Raw genomic sequence first — 15,459 nt, forward strand, 5'->3', positions numbered from 1 at the left:
TGTGGGAGAGCTGCCCTGGTTTGCATCTGTTTGTTCAGATGGCCCGAGCTTCTGTGTGAGCATGTTCAGTCTTTGGTGGGGACCTGGCTGACCTCTTCCTGGCCAACTTCAGACCAAGAAAATAAAAGCACCCACATGGGACTTGAGGTGGGTTTGGGGTGGTGCTGTCACTTAGACCACCACAGGAAAAACCCTTAGAGAAGAAGCAATCACATGAAAACTGTGTTAGCAATCTCAGAAAACAAAACACCTTTTATTCCTGGGGGGAGTTGCTGTTTCTCTTAGACAGCAACAACTTGGGGTGAGGAAGGCTGGAAGCAGGGCAGTGACGTGAACAAAGCCAGCCCAAGGCAGCCCCAGCCTAATTGTCCTCCCACCGCCAGCGATGAGGGGATGATTCCCCTTTGGACAGTTTTCTGGAGCTCAGTTTCCTCCGCAAGGAGGAAAATTTGTCTCCAAGAACTTTTCGTAGCCCGGTGGTGTCCCTAGCAAAGGGCAGGTCCTTCCGCATAGCAGGCAGTTGTCCTGTAAACATTTCCCACTTAGCCAGGGCATCCACGGTCCTGTCCACTTGAGCCAGTTCCTCCTCAGAGACGTTCCTCTCTAGGGCAGCAATGCACATCTCCAGCCACAGCTCGTAATCCTTGATGGTGTCCGTGGCCTTGGTGTGCCCGGGGAGCCGCGGCTGGCCCTGCGCCTCCAGCAGCAAGCTCGGCTGCTCGTCCTGCTCCAGCTCCGGCCCGATGGACAGGCCCTGGCTGCAGGTGTCGGGGGTCAGCGGCTCAGACAGGGAGGTCACAGCCTCGGAGTCGTTCTCACAGCACATCCCAGAGTCGGAGCTGAACGGGAGGATGTCCTCTGAGGCAGACAGCTCTGCTGACTCCTGCCTTGGCCACGTGGACAGCACAGTCTGTGTCCAAGAATAGAGCTTCTGTGGTGAGAGGAGAAAGGTTTCATTGTGGAGGATGAGAGACACCAGTTACACCTTTCCCAGTGTTTGCCAGGTAAACCTGTTTATCTTGGGTGGCTCAGCTGCAGCTGCCACGGTCCTCTCTGCCAGATGATGGGTTCAGATTACTCCTGGTGACCCTACAAAGCAGGAGCTTTTCTTTCCCATTTTTTTGGACTGTGGCAGAGCTGCCTCCAGTCAGATGTGGACTTTATCTGCCTTATTACTGAAGATGGTAAGAGAAAACTTCACCAGATCACTCCCTGCTGTGTGAATGTGGTCTCCAGGAGAAGCAAACCAATGCCTCTCCAGAGGAAACTGTGTCATTATAAAAGCTCCTGAGATAGTGGTGAAGAATTGCATTTCATCGTGCTGTTAATGCCTGTGGTAACGTGTGCTTTATTCCCAAGAATAGCTCTTCCCCTCCCGAGCTGAAATGAACAAGTGGGAAGGCTGGCTCCAGGAAAGAATTAATGAAAGGAAAATGTCTGAGACAATTTCCTTTTAAAATATTAAATGCCACAATGAGGCATATGATGGGTTGCTCCTGGCACATTTATTTCTTATGCTTTAGGGAATTAACCACAGTACTCCAGTCATCCCTGGGTAAAAGTGGATCTTGTCTGCCTTGTTTACAGTGTTGGGGTTTTTTTTGTGTTTTGCAGTTTTTCACACCCCTGTGGCCCCATTTCTTCATCTTTACTTTCTGTAGCTCTCAGTGATCCATTTGCAAAGCCCCCAGTTGCTCAGCAGTGACAGGATTAGCCTGGGCTGTCCCCATGGTGTGCCAGGCACAGAGCTGGGCCCGGCCCTGCCCAGCTCAGGGGGAGCTGCAGTGTTTGAGGAGCAGGCAGGAGATTCCCAGCCCTGCAGAGCTCCCTTCTCTCACAGCACCCTGCTGCTCCCTCCCCCTTCCCTCCTCTATTGCTCTCTCTTCAGGCAAGTGACAGAAAGGATAAAGAGCTCAAATTGAGTGGGTGGGAGAAATCGGCCCTGCTTCTCATTTCAGTCTGAGCATGGAGCCTCGGGGAAGAATTTTGTACAGGAATAAAATGGACTCTTTCAGCTTAGTTAATCCACCCTGCCCCCTCCCTCTGGGGCAAGAAAAATTGTACAGGGACAACTTTTCTCCTGCCTCATCCCACCTCCAGTGGCCCTTCCCTCCCTCTTGGTTTATCCAACAAAGGCAGCTCCAGAAGCTGCAGTGGGAGCTGGGCTGGTGAAAGGGACAGCAAAGCTACTGGAGAGCTGCGAGCAGCCCATGATTTTGTAATGGCTCTAAATTCCCAAGAATAGTGAATCTGGGAAGGAATCCCAATTGCTACTTAGCCCAATTCCCAAGAAGAAAAAAGGCTGTGGAGATGCAGATGTTCCAACAGTACATTTGGCTTATTCAAGGCAGAAAAAGGAGATGATCAACTCAAGATCACTACCTGAATTCCCAGAATCTCTTCAGTCTCTCATTCTTTGGGTGACTTATTCTTTTGAACTTTGGGTGGTTTGAAGGGCTGCAGCCTCTTATGTTCTCCTGTTTAACCAGGAAGGGATAAGCTCTGTGTGGGTTTTGTTTACCTGCAGGCAAGAGCAGTTGAAGTGGATGTCCACCCCAAGGATGTCACTGGGACCTGCTGTCTCTGTGTGTGTGGCCACTGCAAACTCATCCAGCTACTAAGTGAGGACAGCCTGGGATGCTGCAGAAGCAGCAGGTGGAAATGTGGAAATGTTGATTGTGGTGGGGAAACACCAGGAGAATTAACTTGCTTTCAGTTTTCAAGATGACTCATGCTGGAATAAGCAGCTGGGATGAAAAAATGGAGTGTGTTTCTGAGTGCAACTCGGATAAATAGATTGAGGGGCTCTTTCTGCTGCATAAGGACTGCTTTCCTGCCCCACGTGCTCCTCTGCCCGTAACCATGTCTCAGTTGCAGATTTGAGCAGTGTTACCTGCTGCTGCTGCCAAAGCACAGCTTGGGTCTGGCATTTCCTGCGGTTATTGTGAGTGTCTGAAGCTGTTTTGTGGCAGGTGGGGATCTGTGATAGTTTTCCAAGAGGAAATGTGACTTCAGACTTGCACTTAACGTGCTTGGCAAGTTAACTTTGCTCTCTGTTATTGTCTCGAAATGCTTTCTGCTCTCTTCTGTCAGGTTCCTTAACTATTTAATTCATCTCTGGTATTTATGTCTCCTCTCAGCATTATGGCAAAGCCCCTTACAGAGATTATCACAGCTCTCTTACACCAGCTTGTACTGTATCTAGCGGAGCTTTGCCTTCTCGAGGAAGCAGATGTGACATTTCGCAAGTGTATCATTCCTTCAGGTTTGTGTTCCCTGTCACCGGAGGATGCTGAGCCAATTACAGTATTTGCTGCAGGTGTAAAGGCAAAAATGTTTCTAAAAAAGCTTAATGCAGGTGGCAGTTCTCTTCTAGAAAGCACTGGCTGGATGCTGACAGGATGGGTGTTTAAATAAATCAGGATTTGTTCCTCTGGTGGTCTGGGCAATTTAGACACCTCTCAGACAGAAGCAGGGATCAAACAGCCAGAGTAAGAGGAAGGTCTGGCAGCACCACAGATAAGTAGGAAAACCACAAAAAATGTGTGTTTCCCCACAGTCTTTGCCATGTTCTGTGTATCTGATTCTGAGCTGAATGAAACTAGAGACATCCCCTTTCTCATTCTCCTCATATCTTGTTACAAATACAACCCACAGACTTTAAAATAGGCAGCCGTGGAAAATCCTGCCTCTGAACATGATGTGTGTCAGACAGGAATCACAACCAGGGAGAAGATGGGTGCTGAGTGAGAATGGTGACATTATTTCTATTCCACCAACCATTTGGGTACTGAATCCTGCCTTTTAGACAGCAGAGGTAGAAAACCCTTTCAGGAGCTAAGGGTGTTTTAGCACTGTTCCTGATCTGTCTAAACATGTGTGGGTGGGAGAGAAGAGACAAAAGATGAGTCTGGGACCTTCCACTTATTGGCGGTAATAAGTTGGGATCCTTTCTCATAAATTTAAACAGAATAACTGCAGCAAAGTACACAGTTACAATGTCCTCCCTGTTCCCAGCAGCCACAGAGAGGCAAAAATCCTGGGTGGCACGGGAAAGGGCGTAGCTGTGGGAATCCCTGTGCTTGCTGCTGCCCCTGCTTGCAATCTGCCTGCCCTACCCACCTTGTTTGTGGGAGTAGGAAAGTGTGGTTTGACTGTGGCAGTGTTTCTTGGGAAAAGCCAAAAGCCCTGAAGCTTGTGTGAATTGTTTTGTTGGTCAGAGCCCGTGTACAACACCTCTGTGCCTCAGCACCTTGCACTGAGAGCTCCTGAGAGCTCCTGCCTTCACCATGCTGCTGCAGCACCTTCAGTGCTGAGGTTTGGGCTGAGCCACCCTGTCCTCGCCCTGCCCCTGCTCCAGGAGGGCCTGGGGGATGGGGTCTCACCCTGTAGCGCTCGATGAGTTTGAAGCCCACGACGTGCTGCAGCTTCCGCAGGCAGATGGGACACGGCTCCAGGGGCCGCAGCAGGGCCTCGTCCAGGCTCAGGGCGCCCTGCATGATGCACTGCAGCCAGCGGCACGTCCCCAGCCCCATCAGGTGGCAGATCTCATGACAGGTCACCTTTCAGGGAAGCAAAGGTCACAGCAGCGCATGGTCATTCCTGTTTCTGCTGCCCCCTCCTCCTCCTCCTCTGCTGTTCCACGTTCCCTGCTCCCTGACGGTCTAACCAACCTCTTGCCCAGCAATGGCACTCCTCCAGCCTAGGCTTTTCCAAGGTGATAAGAGAACCTGGCTGCCTCTTCCCAGTTCCATGTTTGTGTTGTGGAGAAGGAAGGGTGGGTGTGGGTGAGGCAGATGTGGGAAGCTCTGTAGGCAGCGTGTTTGGAGTTGTGGGGCAATGCTGCTCCTGCTCTTCCCCAAGGACAATGTGGTGTTTGGAGGTTTTTTGTTGTTTCAGGGTTTTTTTAAAGAGGAAAACCAGTCCCACTGGGCCTGAAAAGAGCAACACAGCCTGGGTGAGAAATGTGTAAGAAGCTATTGGCAATAACAGATCTGGGTCCTTCCAGAACAGACTCCATCAGCATTTGTGCCAAAGCAAAAAGACTGAGCTGGAGTCAGCTGGCCAAGCATGACTGACTTGGGAATTGGCAACTGTGGAAAGGCTGAGGATGGAGGATTCCTCTCCTCCTCCCATTGCCACTTAATATCATTTGAAATTACTACAGAAAGAGACCTGAAACTAGAAAATCCTGAGCAAATACCAGGGGAGCAAAGGGAAATGACTTCAAAGGTACTGGTGGGACTGCTCTGTGTGGGCCAGCTTTGGGAGGAACACTGGAAGCAGAGCTGGAATCTGGCAGATGCTGGGATGAGGGAGGACAGCACGCATGAAGAGGACGTGTTGGAGGTGAGGGGGTTTAAGGGCATCTGCATATATTGTGCAAATTTGGCTGAGGTATTATTCTCATCCATTCATGTGCCAGGTCTGGCACAGGGACCCCTCCCCTTGCAGGTGCCAGTGTCTGAGGAGGACAGAGTCACCCTTTCCAGCCATCTGTTAGTTACACACAGCTCCACCAGATATTCTGATTAACTTCCAAATACCGTATCAGCCCTGCTGTGCCTGACAAGCAGAATACTCAGGATTACCCAGGCATGAGCCTGGGAGCTGGGCAAAGTTGTTTCAGTGCTGCTCCATGACATAACCTGCTTTAGTGGAAGGTGTCCCTGCCCATGGCAGGGGTTTGGGACAAGATGGTCTTTCAGGTCCTTCCAACCCAAACCATTCTGTATTGAGGCAAGTCCTGTAGCCTCCCCATAACTGATGCTGTCATTTGCTCCAGTGGCAAGGGGAGTCGGAGTTGTCTATGCAGTGCACTAAAGTGCAAGCTCTCTATGTCTGAATTTGGTGTGGACTTAGCTGTGATTGCCTGTGCTTCTGGGAGTAGTCTCATGGCTGCTTCACTGGGCTGAAGCATGGATTGTGCCCTGGCCTGAAATATTTAACCCTACACAGGAAGAAACAAGGTGCAGGAGATTGCTGGTCCTACCTTACAGCACTGGACCATCTCCTGGGCACTGAACTGCAAGGTCCGGTCTCTGCCCTCCTTGCTGACTTCACACAGCTCTTCCTTCTGTGTGGGTGGGTTCAAGCTGCTACAACCAGCCTGGGGGAAATCCCCAGAAAACCTGGCAAAGCTGCAGACTCCCACTTCTGTGAAGAGAGGGGAGTACAAGTCAGGCATCTGCTCTTTTACAACTGTCTCTCACCTTATGCAGCATGAAAATACAGCTGTGGGAGCAGAGTCCAGCTGGGCACACAGGGTGTGATGAGACCCACTCCCCAAAAGGTTTGTATCACCTCAGTTATCTCTGGTTGGATCAGGAGCCCTGATCCCCCTAATTTTAAATTGGGAAAATCTAGTTCCTCTTATCAGGGGTTGATTAACATGTTAAGGATAAGGTTTGGCTATTCTAGTCTCCCAGGGAAGGCTTTTGGTACAGTGCTGCCTTATTCACATGCTGTGCTAGATCATCATGGGACACCAATCCCACCTTGTCCTGGCAGGAATTTGCTGAATGTGAAGCTCCAGGTCTCACATGGGTAAAGGTCCAGCAGAGTGAGTCCAAGGACACACAGGGCATCCATGGGCTTATTGTTCTTCAGGAAATTCAGGATCCCATCTGGACAAATACAAGAGCGATGTTAATTTAAATGAAGTATCCCTGGAAGGCACGAAGAGCCAGAATTTCTACTGCTCATGGTGGTGAGGATGTAATCCAAGCCACAGACAGGCAGAGCTGCTGGATTCATCATGGAGAACCATGAACTGAGAGAACCATGGCTGTGTAACCCATCCCTCAAATCAGAGAAGACTTAACTTTGGAAGTGGAGCTGAGCACAGAGTTAAAACAAAGCAGAAATGCAGGTGAATTCAGTACTAACCCATGGAAATGAGCACCTGGGAGCAGAATTCCCCTACAGGCATTTCAGAACTGATCTGGAACAGCCCCAGGGCTGCAGTGCTGGGGCTGTGCTGAGCATGTGCTACCCATGGTACCCGCAAACAGCTCATTCCAGGTGGATGTTTGCGCAGTGCGAGTTTGGCAGCTGGCAAACCTGTTCCCCTGGGGAGCTGTGTGGCACTTGAACCCAAATTTCCTATCATGAAAGGCCTGTGAGTTCCCCCCCTGAACCACCCAGGCCAATAATTTACTTTGGCTCTGGACAAGGGATGGGAGAACTCGGAGTGCACCAAATCAACAGAGCCTTCCCGCAGAGCTGATCCGATCGCTTTGCAGAGCTGGACCTAAACATAATAGCACTGAAAAATACAAACAGCAGAGGAAAAGATGATGAAAGTCACTTTGTTTTTTATTCCTGTTTCCAGCCTCAAAGCTCTGGGCTTTCCATGGGAACAGGATTTCTCCCTTTTCACTCCCTTCCTCATCCCCTCCCTGCTCAGGCAATGAAGGGCTGTGTCAGGCATTTCCTACGGGAGCACTCATGCCTGTGTGCCAGGCTGGTGTGTTTGTGGGCTCCCTGCTGCCAGGTCCTTCCTCACCTGCATGGAGCTGCACCCTGTCCGAGTCCCGGCTGTGGCGGAAGCAGCAGTGAATGGAAGAGACTGGGATGGAGGGAAGGCACTTCACACGCAGACCCAGGAAGAAAGACTCCACACAGCTCTGGAGGGAATCCAGCAGCGAGAGTCCTGCAGGCCCTTCGATTAAGTCTGAGGAGAGAAGCTCCTTATCAGTCCCTTAAAGCCAGGGTGAACATTAGGGTCTGAAGGGGTTTTGTGGGACTGGCCACAGCTACTGGGGACGGGGCAGGCTGGTTCATTCTGGAGGTAATTGCCTACCTGGGGATGTGGTGGACACCTCTGGGTGGTTATGGATATAGAGGAGAAGAGGGAGCTCTTCCTGAGAGGTTGCTCAAGGCATTAGTATGCTCTCATTAGCAGAGCAGATGTGCTGGAAGGTTGTCTCCTGTTTAAGTTGTGCAGAAGTATTAATGTGGGAATGAGTGGCTGTGTTTAATGAACCACCAGAGATAGACCTCCAGAAATGCTGGTTTTTCCAGCCTTGTTTCATGTTTTGATATACATATATGCATAAATTCATAGCGAGCCTCACCCAGGGGCACACATACCATTTATATGGCAGGTCTACCATCATGGCTTGTGACTCTGGGCCGGGAGCATGTCAGAGCCTTGCCTGGTACACTTTTCTTTGCTATGGCCATTGCCTTTGCAGGTGAGTCCTTAGAGGAGGGTGTTAGCAGCACTCAGCACCACCCACTGCCCCCCCTGTGTCTCTCCAGGCGGCCCAGTGAAGATTCCCCCATTACCTATAGGCTGCAGGTAAATGTGCTTTCGATAGAAGTTCTGCTTCCTCCTCAGCATGGCATGGTAGAAGGTCTCGAAGTCCTCGGGGGCATCAGGGTGGCTGAGCAGCCAGTCGAAGGCCGTGCGGATGAGCAGCGTGCAGAACAGCGTCCGCTGGGGGTTGTAGGCCTCGGACAGGAACAGCTTCTCCGCCCTGGAGAAGGCCTTGGCATAGAGCTCCTGCAGCGCGGGGTTGGTGGAGATGAGCGCATCCTTCAGAGCGCGGGGCCCGAAGCTGAACTCCTGCGCGTGTTTGCACTGCAGCATGGCCGGGGCACCCACGGCGGGCACTGCCTGCGCAAGGGGACACAGCCATCAGCACCCGGCCTCGCCAGGGACAGGCAACCTTCTCACGCTCAGCCCTCAGAGCAGTTTGCTCCAATATCCCAGCTGATGGGAGCTATGGACGCTGTACACTGCCCTGGCCTGGAGCCCTACGTGTCGCGTGGGAGCGGCGGTTGCGGAGTTCTCCACATCCCCTGAGTGTCACTGGCTCAGGGACCCTGTGCCAGCAGATGGTGCTCAAGAATGCATAGCTCCAGAACGTTGCTGGGTGTCTGGAGTAAACCAGATGGCTTGACTCGTTTGGGGGTTTTTTTGGTGCTCTATCCTGAAGCCCCAATAAGATGGGAAAGGCCTCTGAGTGTTGTGCAACTGGTTGCACTGGACCTTGTAGGATGTGGAAAGGTGGTGCTTCTATTTGCTTGGGATAAACCACACTCCTTGGAATAGATCCATGTCAGGAAGTAAGAGGTCGATATCGGTCTTCATCTGTCGATCAGAAGCCTAAACTTCTGACTTACCTGACACCAGTGAAAGCAGCTGTTGACTGTTGACAATTTCCTCTAAGAGCTTTTAATCCTAGGTATTATCCCAGGGCATCTGCTGGCTCCCAGTGCTGTTGTCAGGCTGCAGGATTTGGGGAGGTTTGCCCGGCCAAGGTGGGACCTGCTGTGCGAGGCTCACGTGTGCTGGTGGTGCCTCTCTAGCAGGACACGCTCGGGCCCATTGCCATCGTGTCCCTTTGTGAATGGCTTCATGCCACACTGTGTTAGCATCAGCAACGCTGGGGATGATGTCAAGTGGTAAATAAAGAGCAAATGAAAGCCTGCAGCACAAAGAAGCTCATTTGGAGCATCCTGTAAATGTCCTCTCCAGGCTCCTTTCTAAGGCCAGTGTTCTCCAAAGCTGCAGAAGTCAGGCACCTATTTCCCACTGCAGTTTATGCACTTGGGGAGGTGCCAGTAAACACCTTGGGGAGAGGGAAGAAAAAGAGGAAGAAAAGCAGAGCCCCTGTGACTAATCTATGTCTGGATTTTTCCAAAGACACTAATTTTTTGTCAAGCAGAACTGGAGCATTTTGGAGCAGTGCTTTGGGCTTTTTGCCCACCAGAGGTAAGTGCTCCACCTGTACACATCAGAATGAGGAATTCAGGGTATGTATGCACAAAAACACAGGGTTTCTAGGAATGAGTGTTCTCTTCTTCTAGGCAAGTTAATAGTAACTTAAAAGGAGCCAGACAAGCTTTCTGGGTGGATACCAAATGCTTCAGCTGCTGACCATCACTGCTCTAACAGCAGCATTCAATCACAGAAAAAAAAAAAAAAGAGAAATTAAATATTTTAAGGAGGAACTGGTTAAGTCTATAATTTAAGTAGGTCTGCAGCCTAGTTCTGCCAGGTAAGTGGCATTCAGTGGCCCCTGAGGACATCAATATGATTAAGAAAATTCAATATTTAAAAAAATAGTACCAACACGAGCTGAAGCCTTTCCTCAGTTATGCAGAGGTGGTTTGCACTGTAAGAGGAAAGTGGCAGCCCATTAAAATTAACACTGCATTCCTTCTCATCTAACCCTTGGGAAGAGCTGTGTATGTACTGGTAGTCCTTAAAAGGGCTCATTTTGTGTGATCTTTTTTGTCTCTAAGGGTGTGTAGCCTGGAGAGGGAGTGGGTAAGCAGTTTTCTTTCATTTTTTTGCGAGCTTTGTATTTCACTCATATTAAAGGCTGACAGCAGGTGGCATGGGGGATCTGAAGTGTACAAGGGCTCTAATCCAGTGAAAGTTTAGAAAAAAAAAATCTGTGATACTTTCTCAGCTCTTCTTACTGCCAAAAATTGTCCAAATTGCTCCAGCTGGTTTTTACAGGGAGCAGCAAGAGTTTGTGTGAGGTTACTCTGCACTTAGTGACACAAATCTCTACACTTCAGACTTGCTTCCAGATTTGGGAGGACAAGTGAGAGTCTGACCCCAGCAGGTCATCAGGAGTTTTGCCTTGGATTAGGGTGAAGATTTGCCTTTTCCTAATGGACAAGATTTCATTTGTTCTGCACAGCCTTTAAATAAAAGGATCATTTTCCTGGAGATTGCAGAACTTTCACTGGGAAACTCTTAGCAATATTCAACTCCCCAAGGATGTGATCCCAGGAGCTGCTGCCTGCTTAGTGCTCCCAGAGAAGTTAGGAAAGAGACTTTGGTCTCAACCTGGAGCAAGTGCAATCATGTTAAAGGATTTAAATTTTAAAGTTTCTGGAAGCATGAGCTGCCTTCATTAATGTTCCGGGCAACAACTGGAGTGTCGGTCTGGGGAGGAGCAGCTGGTTAAAATGTATGGATTTTTCTCTGCTAAATGGGAAGCAGTAAAGAGTGGATGTATGTGACAGCAAATACAATGAGTGCACAGTCTTGTACTAAGTGTTCCCCCCGGGGTCCCTCATGGAATATAGTGCGAGCCCAAAGCTATGGGATATACATTGTTTCCCAAGGCTTCCTAAAAGGGGACATTCACCCAGCTCCAGACATTCCCAGCTGTGACCATGGGTGTTTTGTGATGTTCACCATGCCCAAGGATGCCCATGACGACGCTTTAGTGGTTCAAAAGCTCAGGGATTCATTTGTAGGAATTCAGTCTCCAGTGACATGTGCCTCATTGTCCTGGAGAGTCTGGCTTTGCTTCCAACAGAACAGCAGCAACCCATTACACTCTCCAAATCCAGGACAATTAGTTCTCTTCAGTAAGCTTTTCTAAAATATTTCATTTGAGAAAATTAATGCTTCAGAAAAATTTTATGGACCAACTTTAGTGGTCGAAAAAAGCAGCTCTTTTACAACATTAGCCATAGTAGATGTTATTTGTCTTGGTCTAATATATGGATATGGTGTTTCATTAACTGAAGCAGAGCAACAGGGCTTTATAATTTTTAGCTCTTGTGCTGAGGGTGCCTGGTGTAACTCCCTGGGGCAGTGCCTCAGGAGGAAATGGCACTTTGGCTTGGAGAGTTTCTTTCCCGACTCAGTTTTTAAGATGCCAGGGTGCAGATGAAGAAGTGGAAGCACCAATGCATCCTTCTGCCCTTCAGGTATTTCAGAAGATGTCTTGCCTTTAAAGAAGCTAATTTGGCCCCTTGTTCAGTGACAAGCTGTAGGACCTGACCAGCAAGTCCTGGGAAGGAGAAACTAACTCTTTTTGTTTAAAAATCTAATAATTTGTAGTTGCACTTGAGAAATGCTTTAAGCAAGATAATAATGTAGAGATCTGCTGCAACTGGAGGCACTCTCCACGTCCACTTCCATGCCATTCTCTACCTTACTATTAGGAAAACATCCTCTTCCCAGTACACATTTTGTCATTCCATCTCACAGCCATTTACTAACACTGTAATTTTTCCTAAACAAGGAGCACCTGTGTTGGACCGTAAGAAGTCCATGAAGGTTGGACCTGTTGATCTTGGAGGTCTTTTCCAACCTCAGTGGTTCCATGATACGAAGGAGCAATGTCCCTGTGTGTGGGATGGAACATGTGCTTGTGCTCCAGCACCTGCAGGCTCCAGGGGCAGGGAAGGAGCCTGTGCTGGGAATCTCATCCAGTTCAGGGAGACCCTCCTCTTTTTTTCTGTTATTTGCATATTTCATATTGTCCATCATCACATCCACGCAGTGCAGAGGAGACACAAAGAACCCAAAGGTTTTGGCACTGGGCTCTTTGTGTGCTCCTGGCAGCAGCCTTTTCCAGTGGTTATTGTTGTAGGACCCCAGTTGTGGCCTTTCTGCTTGTGGTGCTCCACATGGCAAGAGCTCCAATACGTTCTCTGTCTCTGGCTTTCAGCACCTCTCAGAGGTTTCAGATCAGATTGGGCACATTACACAAATCTGTTTACTATGACATCTGACAGATTTTATTTTCATGGGGAGTGTTTTCACAAGAAACGTCCCAAAATCCAGGCTCAGCACGTGTCACCCGAGCAGTCTGTACACTCCCTTTCCCACAGTAACCTGTTAATGTGCTTCATGTGTAATTCAGGTTACTCATAAATTATTCTCTTTGCAAATCAGACACATATAAATTATTCTCTGTAATTGGAAATTACCTATGAATTATTCTGTTTGTAATTCATAGATATGTCATTTATTCTCTAATATATTGACACTGCTTTCTTGGATAGATATGCCTGGGGCTATCAGGGTGATTCTCAAAGGCCAAGGCAATATCATACAGTGTGAGTTCATTTGGGATATTCTGACAAGACAGGGATGGTCTTGTGTGCAGAAATTCCATGTTGTACAGAAAGGGCACTCAGTGCATAATGGATTTATTTGGTACTGTATAGAATTTGACCCTAACATTGCAGAGATTGTATTTTTTTTAATTTATTTTTTTAAGCTGATCATTCTAAAGTTATTTATTTTATAAGCCAATTTGTAAGTAATTTCTGACTGTCCCAAAGGCACTGCAGGTTGCAGATGCACAGGAGATTCCCTCTGTTCCCTTCCCCTCTCAGCTCTTGTGAAGTAATTGGAGGCAAACTGACTTAACCCGGTTCTTTGGATGTCAGAGGGACATCAGCAGGGTCTCTTAACGCTGATTAATTACGTTTGTTAGGTGCTGTACTGTAAACAAGCAGTGATAGTGCAGAAAATTCATTGCCAGTCAACAGAAATGAAAAGCCCAGAGCAAACATAACGAGCGATAACTAATTATCAACACATGCCCCAGTTGCTTAATAGCTCTTTCTCTGAGATTTGCACTTAGTGTCTGCTACTGATGCTCCAGGATCAGCCTCTCCTTCCCAGTGCTTCCCCATATTGCACCAACAACAGCCTGAAAGCAATTTTCTCAATTTATTTGTTGACGTGTATAGAAAGAGATTTTTCTTGACTGAGAAGCTCTGCTCCAAACAAAATTCTCACTGGTCCAGCTCCTTCCTTGAGGAGCTCGACACAGCCCCTCACACGGAGCCAGGCTTTGCCTGCCGAGTAGGCTCAGCTTCTGGGGTCACACCAAATCTGTTTGGCCAGGTTCAGACCTGAGGTGCAAGTATTTTGAGATACCCAGCAGTTTTCAGAATCAATCCCCTCTGCTCACAGAGAAAATCCACTCTGGACCTGCTCAGCCCTCTACTTGTGGAGCTGTGGCATCCTCTGTTCGCTTGGCATTAAAGGGCCACAAAGCACTGAGTCAGATCTGTGTGTGTTCCAGCCCATAAACTCAGATAAAGCCTTCTGGCCTCACATAGTGCCAGATCCCAATAATATTTGTGTGCCGTGTCTCTAGAATATGTCTGTGGCTCAGAAACAGATGGTCTCGAGAAGAGTCATTCCTGGTGCTGTGGAAACCTTCAGGGATTCACATGTGCTTTTACCAGGAGGGGAATCTGCCTGTCCTATTGGAAATGTGATTGATGTGTTACTGCTGCAAGGCTCAGTCCTGGAAGTTTGTCCTCCCAGGAATCTGCCTCATTAATTAACTTGGACTGCGGGACGAGTTAGATGGACAGCTCAACAATATGCAAAAAAGGTTTGCAAGGTGAAAGACAAGATTTGTAAAGGTCATTAAATACTTAAGATGGAGGCAGGTGCTTCCATCTGTCCTTATTTAAATATTCTTATTTAAGTGTTCTTAAGTATTTAAGAACACATACACATCCACTTTGCCCTTGATTTTGTTTTATGTTAAAGCTTGCTCTCCCACTACACTGTGCTTCATTTTAATATGTACTGAGGACATACATTATCCCTTGTTTCAGCCTTCTCTTCTACGGATTTTATTTATTCTATGCTCGTACAAAGCGCTACCCTATTTTTCAGTGCCTGCTATTCGAGGCTCTCTAAGTGTCACACAAACATTCATGAACTTCTCTGTATTACCCTTTAGAAAGTAAGCTGGCAGTATGTGCCTTTCCCCCTCCTCCCCCTCATCACCCGTTTATTCACCATTTTCATTGTTTTCTCTGTTCATTTTAGTCTGGTTTAACTGCCTGTGATGCTTCTCCCATGCACACATGTGATGAAGGGCTGGCTGTGTTCTCCTTCCCTGGCTCTGACACGAAATAATCCTCCACAATCCGTGTGTGCGTGCTGTGCACTTGCTAACCAAAGACCCGAAAGCACCGAGCAGCATCTATCAGAGCTGTGCAACAAACGTAGCACTGCAGAGATACCCGAGCTCTAATCACTCACAGCTCCAGGCACTTTGCTCTTCATCATACTTGTCTAGACAGACTAAATGGTCTCTGCGAGACAACCCCAGTGTTAGCCAGGAAAGCGGCTGCGTTTTCCATACGGATGAACTCCCAAACAGGTATAGCTAAGGGTGGGTATTCCCTGGAGCACGGGCGTTATAAAAGTGGCTCATCCCGCGGTATAAAGGCACGCGGTGCCTCCTCCTCCTAAAACATCAAGTGCTTTTTAAATGGTGCCGCCAGGTCGGGGATGTTTGTGGGCATTTTATAGCCAAGGAGAAGGAGGGGGATCCAAGGTATTACTACAGCCAGTATGTCTAGGGGGGACAAAGAGCCCAAATCCACGATTTCGTAGGGGCCGGCTGTACCCTGATGTGCCAGCTCTGCCAGCCGGAGGGTTGCTGCGTACGAGGCGTGCTCTGGAAGGGCTGCAGAAGCAGGTGCTGCTCCTGGGACACCTGGACACCCCCGGCCCCGCTGATGTGGAAAAGGGGCTGTTGATGCTGGTCCCCGGTGCGGGAATCCCACGGGTGGGCGCGCAGAGAGGGAACAAGTCCCCCAGCACTCTGGGACCGTGCACCAAGCGCGAAGATCGAGCTCAGCCGCCCGGCACCGCAAACCCCCGGCAGGGTCCACCAAGAGTGCCCGGGCAGGACCCCTGGAGCCCGTGGG

The 15,459-nt window shown here is 48.9% G+C and overlaps 1 protein-coding gene across 2 annotated transcripts; it reads right to left on the reverse strand.

Annotated features, from left to right (window-relative positions):
- Nucleotides 1-225: 225 nt before the first annotated feature.
- Nucleotides 226-15,453, reverse strand: AMZ1 (archaelysin family metallopeptidase 1). 2 transcript variants are annotated; one of them, XM_017734104.1, is made up of 7 exons: nucleotides 9,133-15,453; nucleotides 8,293-8,623; nucleotides 7,508-7,675; nucleotides 6,498-6,626; nucleotides 5,993-6,156; nucleotides 4,386-4,562; nucleotides 226-931 (listed from the first exon to the last, which is right to left on the reverse strand). In XM_017734104.1, the coding sequence occupies exons 2-7, from the start codon at nucleotides 8,594-8,596 to the stop codon at nucleotides 362-364; spliced, it is 1,512 nt and encodes a 503-aa protein (XP_017589593.1). In that variant the 5' UTR covers nucleotides 8,597-8,623; nucleotides 9,133-15,453; the 3' UTR covers nucleotides 226-361. The 2 variants fall into 2 exon arrangements, with proteins under 2 accessions (XP_017589593.1, XP_008631691.1); XM_008633469.2 differs by having other exon boundaries at nucleotides 8,293-15,453.
- Between the last annotated feature and the right edge of the window lie 6 nt (nucleotides 15,454-15,459).

The sequence above is a fragment of the Corvus brachyrhynchos genome, unplaced genomic scaffold (genome assembly GCF_000691975.1).
Source record: "Corvus brachyrhynchos isolate BGI_N302 unplaced genomic scaffold, ASM69197v1 scaffold5, whole genome shotgun sequence".
NCBI classification, from domain to species: Eukaryota; Metazoa; Chordata; class Aves; order Passeriformes; family Corvidae; genus Corvus; species Corvus brachyrhynchos.